Source organism: Telmatherina bonti (assembly GCF_933228915.1).
Source record: "Telmatherina bonti genome assembly, chromosome: 23".
Lineage (NCBI taxonomy): Eukaryota > Metazoa > Chordata > Actinopteri > Atheriniformes > Telmatherinidae > Telmatherina > Telmatherina bonti.
Window position 1 is genome coordinate 2,500,496 of NC_136632.1, and position 14,407 is coordinate 2,514,902.

The 14,407-nt window shown below is 52.5% G+C and overlaps 1 protein-coding gene across 1 annotated transcript in view; it reads right to left on the reverse strand.

The window, feature by feature from the left end:
• The window catches only part of braf (B-Raf proto-oncogene, serine/threonine kinase), a 36,770-nt gene that overhangs the window by 10,306 nt on the left and 12,057 nt on the right, over window positions 1–14,407 (reverse strand). The window contains exons 6-10 of the mRNA XM_079263274.1: window positions 8,918–9,037; window positions 8,610–8,769; window positions 6,470–6,509; window positions 1,649–1,785; window positions 1,460–1,577 (exon numbers count right to left, since the gene is read on the reverse strand). Of these exons, the coding sequence (XP_079119400.1) occupies window positions 1,460–1,577; window positions 1,649–1,785; window positions 6,470–6,509; window positions 8,610–8,769; window positions 8,918–9,037 (575 nt within the window). The remainder of the gene's footprint in view (window positions 1–1,459; window positions 1,578–1,648; window positions 1,786–6,469; window positions 6,510–8,609; window positions 8,770–8,917; window positions 9,038–14,407) is intronic.

Consider the following 14,407-nt stretch of genomic DNA (forward strand, 5'->3'; position numbering starts at 1 on the left):
AACAGGCATGTAAAACGGGTAAAAACAGCTGAACTTCCTGCATGTTACGCTTCTATACGCTTCTACGTTACGCTTCTACGTTACGCTTCTACGTTACGCTTCCACGTTACGCTTCTTTGTTTCCCTTCCACGTTACGCTTCCACGTTACGCTTCCACGTTACGCATCTGTTTCCTTTCCACGTTACGCTTCCACGTTACGCTTCTTTGTTTCCCTTCCACGTTACACTTCCACGTTACGCATCTGTTTCCTTTCCACGTTACGCTTCCATGTTATGCTTCTTTGTTTCCCTTCCACGTTACGCTTCCACGTTACGCATCTGTTTCCTTTCCACGTTACGCTTCCATGTTATGCTTCTTTGTTTCCCTTCCACGTTACGCTTCCACGTTACGCTTCTTTGTTTCCCTTCCACGTTACGCTTCCACGTTACGCATCTGTTTCCTTTACACGTTACGCTTCTTTGTTTCCCTTCCACGTTACACTTCCACGTTACGCTTCCACGTTACGCTTCTTTGTTTCCCTTCCACGTTACGCTTCTTTGTTTCCCTTCCACGTTACGCTTCCACGTTACGCATCTGTTTCCTTTACACGTTACGCTTCCACGTTACGCATCTGTTTCCTTTACACGTTACGCTTCTTTGTTTCCCTTCCACGTTACGCTTCCACGTTACACTTCCACGTTACGCATCTGTTTCCTTTACACGTTACGCTTCCACGTTACGCATCTGTTTCCTTTACACGTTACGCTTCCACGTTACGCATCTGTTTCCTTTACACGTTACGCTTCTTTGTTTCCCTTCCACGTTACGCTTCCACGTTACACTTCCACGTTACGCATCTGTTTCCTTTACACGTTACGCTTCTTTGTTTCCCTTCCACGTTACCCTTCCACGTTACGCTTCCACGTTACACTTCCACGTTACGCATCTGTTTCCTTTACACGTTACGCTTCTTTGTTTCCCTTCCACGTTACCCTTCCACGTTACACTTCCACGTTACGCATCTGTTTCCTTTCCACGTTACGCTTCCATGTTATGCTTCTTTGTTTCCCTTCCACGTTACGCATCTGTTTCCTTTCCACGTTACGCTTCCATGTTATGCTTCTTTGTTTCCCTTCCACGTTACGCTTCCACGTTACGCTTCTTTGTTTCCCTTCCACGTTACCTTTCCACGTTACGCTTCTTTGTTTCCCTTCCACGTTGCGCTTCCACGTTACACTTCCACGTTACGCATATGTTTCCTTTCCACGTTACGCTTCCATGTTACGCTTCTTTGTTTCCCTTCCACGTTACGCTTCCACGTTACGCTTCTTTGTTTCCCTTCCACGTTACCTTTTCACGTTACGCTTCTTTGTTTCCCTTCCACGTTACGCTTCTACGTTACGCTACGGGTTTTACGACATTACAGAAGGCTACAATCACCCCACCGTAACATTTTTATGTCAGTACCAACAAGCTTACCGTGCCATTTTCCCTTGAAGACGGTTCCGAAGGATCCCGATCCTATCCTCTGGCCCAGAGTAATCTGACCCTCAGGGATTTCCCAGTCGTCGCTGGAGTCCCGTCTCCCCAGGGTTTTCTGTTCCAGAGCACAGAGTTAGAACACACACCCACACACACTCTGCACAGCAACGTCAGCCTCCATCTCACCATCTTATTGCGGTCCTCGGATGAGGAGGACGACTTGCGCTCCCTTTGTGGGCATGGTGACTTCTGGGAGACTTTAACATTGGTGAGCGAGCCCGGTAGAGACGCAGGAGGCGTGGCCGACAGCCCGGTGGTGGATCCTAGACGGGAGGAAAGACCGTCACATGAAACGAGGAGGGCCAGAGACACATACTGGAAATATGATGGGGGGGGTCGAGAAAAGAAAAGGTCTGAGGAGAAGAGGCTCTATCACGTGAAGGTGTGTCTGGTCACATGCAGAGGACGCGTGTGTGTGTGTGTGTGTGTGTGTGTGTGTGTGTGTGTGTGTGTGTTGGGGGGGGGGGGGGGGGGGGGGGGTGTCAGATGTTTACAATTTAATACAACTTTACTTCAAGTGTCTGTCAAAGTCAGAAATGTTCTATTCAAACCAAATCCCTGACCTGATCCTGACCTGATCCTGACCTGATCCCTGACCTGATCCTGACCTGATCCTGACCTGATCCCTGACCTGATCCTGGTCTGATCCCTGACCTGATCCTGACCTGATCCTGACCTGATCCCTGACCTGATCCTGGTCTGATCCCTGACCTGATCCTGACCTGATCCTGACCTGATCCCTGACCTGATCCTGACCTGATCCCTGACCTGATCCCTGACCTGATCCTGACCTGATCCCTGACCTGATCCTGGTCTGATCCCTGACCTGATCCCTGACCTGATCCTTGTCTGATCCCTGACCTGATCCTGACCTGATCCTGACCTGATCCTGGTCTGATCCCTGACCTGATCCTGACCTGATCCTGACCTGATCCCTGACCTGATCCTGGTCTGATCCCTGACCTGATCCTTGTCTGATCCCTGACCTGATCCTGACCTGATCCTGACCTGATCCTGGTCTGATCCCTGACCTGATCCTGACCTGATCCTGACCTGATCCTGGTCTGATCCCTGACCTGATCCTTGTCTGATCCCTGACCTGATCCTTGTCTGATCCCTGACCTGATCCTTGTCTGATCCCTGATCCTGACCTGATCCTGACCTGATCCTGGTCTGATACCTGACCTGATCCTTGTCTGATCCCTGACCTGATCCTTGTCTGATCCCTGACCTGATCCTTGTCTGATCCCTGACCTGATCCTTGTCTGATCCCTGACCTGATCCTGACCTGATCCTGGTCTGATCCTGGTCTGATCCTGACCTGATCCTGGTCTGATCCCTGACCTGATCCTGACCTGATCCCTGACCTGATCCTGACCTGATCCCTGACCTGATCCCTGACCGATCCCTGACCTGATCCCTGACCTGATCCTGGTCTGATCCCTGACCTGATCCTGGTCTGATCCCTGACCTGATCCTGGTCTGATCCCCGACCTGATCCTGACCTGATCCTGGTCTGATCCTGGTCTGATCCTGGTCTGATCCCTGACCTGATCCTGGTCTGATCCCTGACCTGATCCTGGTCTGATCCCTGACCTGATCCTGACCTGATCCTGGTCTGATCCCTGACCTGATCCTGACTTGATCCTGACCTGATCCTGGTCTGATCCCTGACCTGATCCTGGTCTGATCCCTGACCTGATCCTGACCTGATCCTGGTCTGATCCCTGACCTGATCCTGGTCTGATCCCTGACCTGATCCTGACCTGATCCTGGTCTGATCCCTGACCTGATCCCTGACCTGATCCTGACCTGATCCTGGTCTGATCCCTGACCTGATCCTGACTTGATCCTGACCTGATCCTGGTCTGATCCCTGACCTGATCCTGACCTGATCCCTGACCTGATCCCTGGTCTGATCCCTGACCTGATCCTGGTCTGATCCCTGACCTGATCCTGGTCTGATCCCTGACCTGATCCCTGACCTGATCCTGGTCTGATCCCTGACCTGATCCTGGTCTGATCCCTGACCTGATCCTGACCTGATCCTGGTCTGATCCCTGACCTGATCCTGGTCTGATCCCTGACCTGATCCCTGGTCTGATCCCTGGTCTGATCCTGGTCTGATCCCTGACCTGATCCTGGTCTGATCCCCGACCTGATCCTGACCTGATCCTGGTCTGATCCTGGTCTGATCCCTGACCTGATCCCTGACCTGATCCTGACCTGATCCTGACCTGATCCTGGTCTGATCCTGGTCTGATCCTGGTCTGATCCTGACCTGATCCTGACCTGATCCTGGTCTGATCCCTGACCTGATCCTGGTCTGATCCCTGACCTGATCCTGGTCTGATCCCTGACCTGATCCCTGACCTGATCCTGACCTGATCCTGGTCTGATCCTGGTCTGATCCCTGACCTGATCCTGGTCTGATCCCCGACCTGATCCCTGACCTGATCCCTGACCTGATCCCTGACCTGATCCTGGTCTGATCCTGGTCTGATCCCTGACCTGATCCTGACCTGATCCTGACCTGATCCTGGTCTGATCCTGGTCTGATCCTGGTCTGATCCCTGACCTGATCCTGGTCTGATCCCCGACCTGATCCCCGACCTGATCCCCGACCTGATCCCTGACCTGATCCTGGTCTGATCCTGGTCTGATCCCTGACCTGATCCCTGACCTGATCCTGACCTGATCCTGGTCTGATCCTGACCTGATCCTGACCTGATCCTGGTCTGATCCTGGTCTGATCCCTGACCTGATCCCTGACCTGATCCTGACCTGATCCTGGTCTGATCCCCGACCTGATCCCCGACCTGATCCTGACCTGATCCTGACCTGATCCTGACCTGATCCTGACCTGATCCTGGTCTGATCCCCGGTCTGATCCTGACCTGATCCTGGTCTGAATTGTGGTCTGTTTGAGGTCTACTCTGAAATAAGGCGAGTGAGCTTCAGAAGAAGTGATCAGGAGAACATGTCCATCAGTCAAGTAACTGTTAGGATGATTCAGTGCAAGAATAAGAATCTAATAAACTTCCACCGACATCTGAAGAAATGTTTGTTCCTGTAAACAACTGGATGGATCGTCTGCAGTCTATGGTTCCGGTTCTGATGAGAAAAACTTTCTCCATTAACAACTCAGCTCTTTCCTCAAATCAATAAAAAACTTCAGCCAATACATTAAAACCAGGGAGGAGGGAAGTAGGAAACGTTGTTTCATGATAGCTCGATTGGACTTTACTGAGATCTAAAGTCAGGTGTTTCGTGACGACGGCGCCAAACTGCAGCTGAGGCGGTTTGGTGAAGATAGCAGATAAATAGTAGCAGGAATATGCAGAACTGAGAAACAAAAAGTGTGTGCAGAAGAGAAAAAGCTTGTTCACTGTTGATCTGCGTGTTATTTCTACAAAGTTCTGCAGACTGCATGTACACCAAGAGAGTCCGCTAGACTCCGGGGTGGAAACCAAACCATCAAAATAATAAAACCCCATTCCCACCAGAGGTGGCGCTGCACTAGTATTTAGCAGAAGAGAGGACCAGACCGGCGTGAAGAAGAAAACTCTGCTTCCTCCACCTGCCAGTTAAACATGGAGACCAAACTATGGCTGTTTTAGGTTTTTATTGTGTCTTATGCAAGTATCCTGCAGAAATCCACTGCAACAATGGACGCAGTATGAACACCAGACGAGGCAGAGGACCCTTAACGCCATCGCTATGGATTTACCCACAATGCAACGCTACGCCACATGCAGGAAGGGACTTGGTTTGTTGAAACGGACTGAGACCTGAGTGTGTAGGCGGACCGAGTCGCTTCTTTGGTCTGAATCAGAATTCGTTTGGTGCGTTCACATTTCCCCAAACGAAGTGACTTCCCGAGCAAACGGAGTCGGATTTGGATCAAAAAGGCCGATGTGAACATGTCCTAATAAATCCTGTTCTGGTTGCTCTTTATGCTGCTTTATCTGTTCATACGTTCATTTGACATCATTTTAGCCTCAGAATCTGACAGCTGAGGCTGAAAACGTCACGTCTGCATGCAGTTTTCAGGTTAAATTGTCTGAATGACAGAAAATTCTGGACGGTGAAGAACTTTTCAACTTTAAATATTTCAACCTCTGACCTCTGACCTGTTGTGCTAGTTTTATTGTTCTGGCTGAAGTCAGAAGCAGTTCTGGTTCATCCATAATGACGAACTCAGAGCGGCTGTGTGTGTGTGTGTGTGTGTGTGTGTGTGTGTGTGTGTGAGGACAAAGAGAAGAGTGGAGGACACACGATGGATGAGACACAGGTTGGTGTGGGGGGTGTATATGAGGTGGGGGGGGGTGACACATGAACACAGAGGCCTAACTACCTCGGAAAATGGGCTCAGGCTCAAAATCAAACACTATATCATTGGGGTAGGAGTAAAGGAGGGGGCTTGAGGTCCGTGTTCGGTGCTTCCTCAAGCATCGGGCAGGTTGGGTCGGGGGGGCTGCAGGGCAAAAAGAGACAGATAGGCCGTCACTGCTGTTCATCTGCCCCCATGCTAACTAAACTACTGCAGCCAGTCTCACAACTAGTCTGGGCTTTCATCTGTAAACGTGGTCTACACACAAAACGGGGCCTGAAGCTGCCGTACAACTGGGATCCAGAAAAACCACGTCGACAGAGCTGCAGGAGGTCGGGGTGAAAGACACACTATTCCTACATTAACCCAGAGTTAGTGACTGCCCAGGTCCAGGACTAGACAGAACAGACAGGACTTTCTCTGGCCTGAACTCTCACTCACTCACACACACACACACACACACACACACACACACACACACACACACACACACACACACACACACACACACACACACACACACACACACACACACACATCCAGCTACAGTAAACCGTGAGCACGCAGATGCAGGGTGGTGGAGAAAAGAGTCAGTCTCCCACTTTAATCCTTACCTCCGTTGGATCTCTGCAAGCCCTGGTCCTGGATCAGGTCCTGAAACCAAAGAGGAAAGAACACATGAGTCTTTATGAGGCTGAATGTTGGAACAGACGTCTGCTAGCAGCTCCGACATAAAACCAGAGCCGCATCCATCCCGCCGGAGTCAACTGTCACACCGGTCGACACTGAAGTGCCGAACACGGAAAGAAAAAACATTTTAATCATAAAATGAAAGCACAAAGTGAAATAAAAAAACAATAAACAATAAAAACAATATAAACAATAAAAACAGTAAAACAGGAACATCAGACGACAGCCAGATCAAAGCTGGCGGGTTTGAACAGGAACAGTGACGGGGTTTCTCCAAGATGCAGATGCAAGGCGTTCCACAGTTTACCAACACAGAAGCCTCGACCCCGCCGAGCTTCCGCCTCGACCCCGCCGAGCTTCCGCCCCGACCCCGCCGAGCTTCCGCCGAGCTTCCGCCTCGACCCCGCCGAGCTTCCGCCCCGACCCCGCCGAGCTTCCGCCGAGCTTCCGCCTCGACCCCGCCGAGCTTCCGCCGAGCTTCCGCCCCGACCCCGCCGAGCTTCCGCCGAGCTTCCGCCCCGACCCCGCCGAGCTTCCGCCGAGCTTCCGCCTCGACCCCGCCGAGCTTCCGCCGAGCTTCCGCCTCGACCCCGCCGAGCTTCCGCCTCGACCCCGCCGAGCTTCCGCCGAGCTTCCGCCTCGACCCCGCCGAGCTTCCGCCTCGACCCCGCCGAGCTTCCGCCGAGCTTCCGCCTCGACCCCGCCGAGCTTCCGCCTCGACCCCGCCGAGCTTCCGCCTCGACCCCGCCGAGCTTCCGCCCCGACCCCGCCGAGCTTCCGCCGAGCTTCCGCCTCGACCCCGCCGAGCTTCCGCCTCGACCCCGCCCAGCTTCCGCCGAGCTTCCGCCTCGACCCCGCCGAGCTTCCGCCGAGCTTCCGCCGAGCTTCCGCCGAGCTTCCGCCCAGCTTCCGCCGAGCTTCCGCCTCGACCCCGCCGAGCTTCCGCCTCGACCCCGCCCAGCTTCCGCCGAGCTTCCGCCTCGACCCCGCCGAGCTTCCGCCGAGCTTCCGCCGAGCTTCCGCCGAGCTTCCGCCCAGCTTCCGCCGAGCTTCCGCCTCGACCCCGCCCAGCTTCCGCCGAGCTTCCGCCTCGACCCCGCCCAGCTTCCGCCGAGCTTCCGCCTCGACCCCGCCCAGCTTCCGCCCCGACCCCGCCCAGCTTCCGCCCCGACCCCGCCCAGCTTCCGCCCCGACCCCGCCCAGCTTCCGCCGAGCTTCCGCCCCGACCCCGCCCAGCTTCCGCCCCGACCCCGCCCAGCTTCCGCCGAGCTTCCGCCTCGACCCCGCCCAGCTTCCGCCGAGCTTCCGCCTCGACCCCGCCGAGCTTCCGCCCAGCTTCCGCCTCGACCCCGCCGAGCTTCCGCCCAGCTTCCGCCCCGACCCAGCCCAGCTTCCGCCCCGACCCCGCCCAGCTTCCGCCCCGACCCCGCCCAGCTTCCGCCGAGCTTCCACTCCGACCCCGGACAGCTTTTTGAACAAGCTGGAAAGAGATGACGGACTTACTCCAAAATACAGTAATCCAGCCAGGAGGCAGGGATTACTGCCTCAAAGCCGTGTAACAAGGTGTAACACACTACCTTGGATCCATTTTCAGTTCTGAGGCCATGACAACAGGATCCTCTGGTCCACTGTGTCGAATGCAGCTGTTGAGTTGAGCAGGACCAGGACCAAACCAGGACCACATAATCCCAAGCACCAGGGGCCAGGAGCATATCATTAACAACCATCAATAAAGCTGATTCCCCGGTTGGGATCTGAATCCACACTGGAATGTTGTGCAGGTCCAGGAATGACCTTAACTCCAAGATACCACTTTCTCCAAACTTCAGCTATGAGAAGCACCTTGGAGATGGGCCTGAAGTTAACCAATACGGGGCCAGGTTTTTAGAGCAGGGGTTGCACAAGAGCGTGTTTTAAGAGGAGAACCAGATGAAGAACCCAGACTCACGTTCCTACGACCAAGAAGTCGGACTCACATTCGTACGACCGAGAAGTCGGACTCACATTCGTACGACCGAGCGAAGCTGGACTCACATTCGTAAAGCAGAGGGAAACCAGACTCACATCTATGTTGACAGGCTCAATTGTGTTGATATGGACATTGGGAGCAGAGGAGGAGCGGTCCCTCTGGCCAAACTGGTTCCGATGGTCTTCCTCATTGGGCCGGAAACTAGGCGGGATGGGGATAGACTTGGACGGGGACACAGTGGCGTGGCATATAGACCTGAGGAGAAGATGAAGAACAAGAATTAAACATTCTGGGACAAATTCTTCATTTTCTAGAGAAAATCATCTTCATCAGCTCTTCCTCTTCTACTGGGAGGGGGAGGAGGAGGAGGAGGAAGAGGAGGAGGAGGGGGAGGAAGACTCACCCGGTGGAGTCGGATGGTGGGAGTGACGGACAGACTTCAGACACCGGTGTGGTTCCCTCTGATGAAACCTCTTCCTGACTCAACGGGTGATGCTCAAAGAACTTTGATACTAGCAACAAGCTACACGCGCGCACACACACACGCGCGCACGCACACACACACACACACACACACACACACACACCAGAGAGATTAATTATTATTTACTTAATTACTAAAGTAATTTTTAATAAAACTGAAGTCAGAGCAGGAGATCAGCTGGTTGGTAAAACATCGTTCAGCGGGTCCTTCCTGCTTCTGGCTCGGAGCTGCCTGGTAGCAGACATTCACCAATCATATCACAAACTACAGCTTTTATTTCCTGTTAAACAATACCAAGACAGTAAAGATCCTTTCACCAGGTGAGTCTCTTGCATCCGTCCACATCTGATAATTTACTGCTAAATCATTCTGATTCTGGAGGGGTTTTAGTGGGTGTATAACACTGATGTGTCATTCATAAACAATCTAATTCATTCTAGTAAACAAGAACAAGACTGTAGTTGGAAAAAAGAGGCATAAAACAACTAAATACAACTTTGCAGTAAAATGAAATAATCCAGATTAGTCACATTTTAATCACTAAATATTTGCCTCCAAAGAGCAGCATTTTTTTTTATAATTTAAATGGATTTTGGTGGAAAAAAATAGAAAGAAATAGACACAGATGTTAATATTGTAAATTCATGCTGCATTCATGTCTGGAAAATTACATTTAATTTGATTTCTATTCAAAAAAGTAAAATAAAAAATAGAAAATTTAAGCAGTAGCTCCGGTCTCCAGCATGTTCCAGTATTTTTTCCATGTTTCCGTCCACTTGCTTCATCAAAAGACATGAACATGTGACAGCAAACAGACTTTGTTGTGGCTTCAGTCTGGTCCTGCAGCAGAGGAGATCACCTCCTGCAGCTGTAGCTGGATGCTGCAGGAGGACCAAGTTTCTAGATCAGGGAGGCCCAAGTCTGGTCCTGGAGATCTACCATCCTGCTGTTTTTAGGTGCAACCCTTCTCCAACACACCTGAATCAGATAAGTGTCTCGTTAGCAGCCTGTGCAGAGCTGGATGACATGCAAAAGAGGAATTCAGCTAATTGACTCAGCTGTGCTGGACAGGGGTTGCATCTAAAGCTTGTAGGATGGTAGATCTCCAGGACTGGACTTTGGCACCCTTGTTCTAGAGAGTTCCTCTGGACGGGGGGAGGGGCTTACGCAGCTTCTAGAGAGTTCCTCTGGACGGGGGAGGGGCTTACGCAGCTTCTAGAGAGTTCCTCTGGACGGGGGAGGGGCTTACGCAGCTTCTAGAGAGTTCCTCTGGACGGGGGAGGGGCTTACACAGCTTCTAGAGAGTTCCTCTGGACGGGGGAGGGGCTTACGCAGCTTCTAGAGAGTTCCTCTGGACGGGGGGAGGGGCTTACGCAGCTTCTAGAGAGTTCTTCTGGACGGGGGAGGGGCTTACGCAGCTTCTAGAGAGTTCCTCTGGACGGAGGAGGGGCTTACGCAGCTTCTAGAGAGTTCCTCTGGACGGGGGAGGGGCTTACGCAGCTTCTAGAGAGTTCCTCTGGACGGGGGAGGGGCTTACACAGCTTCTAGAGAGTTCTTCTGGACGGGGGGAAGGGCTTACGCAGCTTCTAGAGCGTTCTTCTGGACGGGGGACGGGCTTACGCAGCTTCTAGAGAGTTCCTCTGGACGGGGGGAGGGGCTTGCGCAGCTTCTAGAGAGTTCCTGTGGACGGGGGGAGGGGCTTACACAGCTTCTAGAGAGTTCCTCTGGACGGGGGAGGGGCTTACACAGCTTCTAGAGAGTTCCTCTGGACGGGGGAGGGGCTTACACAGCTTCTAGAGAGTTCCTCTGGACGGGGGAGGGGCTTACACAGCTTCTAGAGAGTTCCTCTGGACGGGGGAGGGGCTTATGCAGCTTCTAGAGAGTTCTTCTGGACGGGGGAGGGGCTTACACAGCTTCTAGAGAGTTCCTGTGGACGGGGGGAGGGGCTTAACCAGCTTCTAGAGAGTTCCTGTGGACGGAGGAGGGGCTTACACAGCTTCTAGAGAGTTCCTATGGACGGGGGAGGGCCTTACGCAGCTTCTAGAGAGTTCCTCTGGACGGAGGAGGGGCTTACACAGCTTCTAGAGAGTTCTTCTGGACAGGGGAGGGGCTTACACAGCTTCTAGAGAGTTCCTCTGGACGGGGGAGGGGCTTAACCAGCTTCTAGAGAGTTCTTCTGGACGGGGGAGGGGCTTACACAGCTTCTAGAGAGTTCCTCTGGACGGAGGAGGGGCTTACACAGCTTCTAGAGAGTTCCTCTGGACGGGGGAGGGCCTTACGCAGCTTCTAGAGAGTTCCTATGGACGGGGGAGGGCCTTACACAGCTTCTAGAGAGTTCCTCTGGACGGGGGAGGGCCTTACGCAGCTTCTAGAGAGTTCCTATGGACGGGGGAGGGGCTTACACAGCTTCTAGAGAGTTCCTCTGGACGGAGGAGGGGCTTACACAGCTTCTAGAGAGTTCCTCTGGACGGGGGAGGGCCTTACGCAGCTTCTAGAGCGTTCTTCTGGACGGGGGACGGGCTTACGCAGCTTCTAGAGAGTTCCTCTGGATGGGGGAGGGGCTTACGCAGCTTCTAGAGAGTTCTGGACGGGGGAGGGGCTTACGCAGCTTCTAGAGAGTTTCTCTGGATGGGGAAGGGGCTTACGCAGCTTCTAGAGAGTTCCTCTGGACGGGGGAGGGGCTTACGCAGCTTCTAGAGAGTTCCTCTGGACGGGGGAGGGGCTTATGCAGCTTCTAGAGAGTTCTTCTGGACGGGGGAGGGGCTTACACAGCTTCTAGAGAGTTTCTCTGGATGGGGGAGGGGCTTACGCAGCTTCTAGAGAGTTCCTCTGGACGGGGGGAGGAGCTCACACAGCTTCTAGAGAGTTCTTCTGGACGGGGGAGGGGCTTTCGCAGCTTCTAGAGAGTTATTCTGGACGGGGGAGGGGCTTACGCAGCTTCTAGAGAGTTTCTCTGGATGGGGGAGGGGCTTACGCAGCTTCTAGAGAGTTCCTCTGGACGGGGGAGGGGCTTACCCAGCTTCTAGAGAGTTCCTCTGGACGGGGGAGGGGCTTATGCAGCTTCTAGAGAGTTCTTCTGGACGGGGGAGGGGCTTACACAGCTTCTAGAGAGTTTCTCTGGATGGGGGAGGGGCTTACGCAGCTTCTAGAGAGTTCCTCTGGACGGGGGGAGGAGCTCACACAGCTTCTAGAGAGTTCCTCTGGACGGGGGAGGGCCTTACGCAGCTTCTAGAGAGTTCCTCTGGACGGAGGAGGGGCTTACACAGCTTCTAGAGAGTTCCTGTGGACGGGGGAGGGGCTTAACCAGCTTCTAGAGAGTTCTTCTGGACGGGGGAGGGGCTTACACAGCTTCTAGAGAGTTCCTCTGGACGGAGGAGGGGCTTACACAGCTTCTAGAGAGTTCCTCTGGACGGAGGAGGGGCTTACACAGCTTCTAGAGAGTTCCTGTGGACGGGGGAGGGGCTTAACCAGCTTCTAGAGAGTTCTTCTGGACGGGGGAGGGGCTTACACAGCTTCTAGAGAGTTCCTCTGGACGGGGGAGGGCCTTACGCAGCTTCTAGAGAGTTCCTATGGACGGGGGAGGGCCTTACGCAGCTTCTAGAGAGTTCCTCTGGACGGGGGAGGGCCTTACGCAGCTTCTAGAGAGTTCCTATGGACGGGGGAGGGGCTTACACAGCTTCTAGAGAGTTCCTCTGGACGGAGGAGGGGCTTACACAGCTTCTAGAGAGTTCCTCTGGACGGGGGAGGGCCTTACGCAGCTTCTAGAGAGTTCCTCTGGACGGAGGAGGGGCTTACGCAGCTTCTAGAGAGTTCCTCTGGATGGGGGAGGGGCTTACGCAGCTTCTAGAGAGTTCTGGACGGGGGAGGGGCTTACGCAGCTTCTAGAGAGTTTCTCTGGATGGGGGAGGGGCTTACGCAGCTTCTAGAGAGTTCCTCTGGACGGGGGAGGGGCTTACGCAGCTTCTAGAGAGTTCCTCTGGACGGGGGAGGGGCTTATGCAGCTTCTAGAGAGTTCTTCTGGACGGGGGAGGGGCTTACACAGCTTCTAGAGAGTTTCTCTGGATGGGGGAGGGGCTTACGCAGCTTCTAGAGAGTTCCTCTGGACGGGGGGAGGAGCTCACACAGCTTCTAGAGAGTTCTTCTGGACGGGGGAGGGGCTTTCGCAGCTTCTAGAGAGTTCTTCTGGATGGGGGAGGGGCTTACGCAGCTTCTAGAGAGTTTCTCTGGATGGGGGAGGGGCTTACGCAGCTTCTAGAGAGTTCCTCTGGACGGGGGAGGGGCTTACGCAGCTTCTAGAGAGTTCCTCTGGACGGGGGAGGGGCTTATGCAGCTTCTAGAGAGTTCTTCTGGACGGGGGAGGGGCTTACACAGCTTCTAGAGAGTTTCTCTGGATGGGGGAGGGGCTTACGCAGCTTCTAGAGAGTTCTTCTGGATGGGGGAGGGGCTTACGCAGCTTCTAGAGAGTTCTTCTGGATGGGGGAGGGGCTTACACAGCTTCTAGATTTCGATACGATACATGCTTTCAAAAAAAGTAGCTAAACTTGTCGATAGTCACGTTTTAGTGAGTTGCTAAAGGGGTCTAAAAAGCACCAAAGTTCTTTAGCAGAAATCTACCGAGTGCACAAGTGTAATCGGTGTATCAGGGAATTGAGTACTACTAAAAACTGTTCATTAATAATTGCGTTAATTTTTTCTATAATAAATGTAATAATAACTAACATATTTAACTCCAACCTCTTACTATATTATCATAGTGACACGATACACAAAATCCACGGCTCAGTTTGGTTCAGTACTTTAGTGTCACAGTTCAATATTTTTTTCCATACAAAAAAAAATCATGCCTTTTTAAAACTTATCATTTCATGAAATTAATTAAAAATCTATGTTTAAACTATGAAAAACAACTTTAAAATAAAAACATATGTTTATATGACGCGGATGATGATAGTCTTGTCTTTGCATCAGGAGCATGTCAGTGTAAACATACAGTCATATTCGTTATGTTCCCACCAATGTAGTTTACCACTATGTGGCACCTCTGACACACCGTTACGCATTTGTCCACGACACACTTACCATCACGGTCATACTTACTATAAAAACCAACATAGATTCAAGCATCAGATCTAAATGGTGGAGGAACTGTTGGATACATTTGCGTCAGTAGCCATGATGCAACAGGCTAATTTCTCATTCTGACCAGTGTTGCCAACTCCTCAGTAAAGAAAGTAGCTATTGGCTTCTCTAAAAGTCACTAAATGATGTCATCACCTAATTTGCATAAGTGTCCATTTGCATGAAAGGTAAAGGACGTTGTAGGAGGGAGGAATAACGTAGGAGAAACAAAAGGTGAGTCAAAATCACGCTAAATATGTTTAGTACTGCAAAGAAACTCTTTTCTGTTGG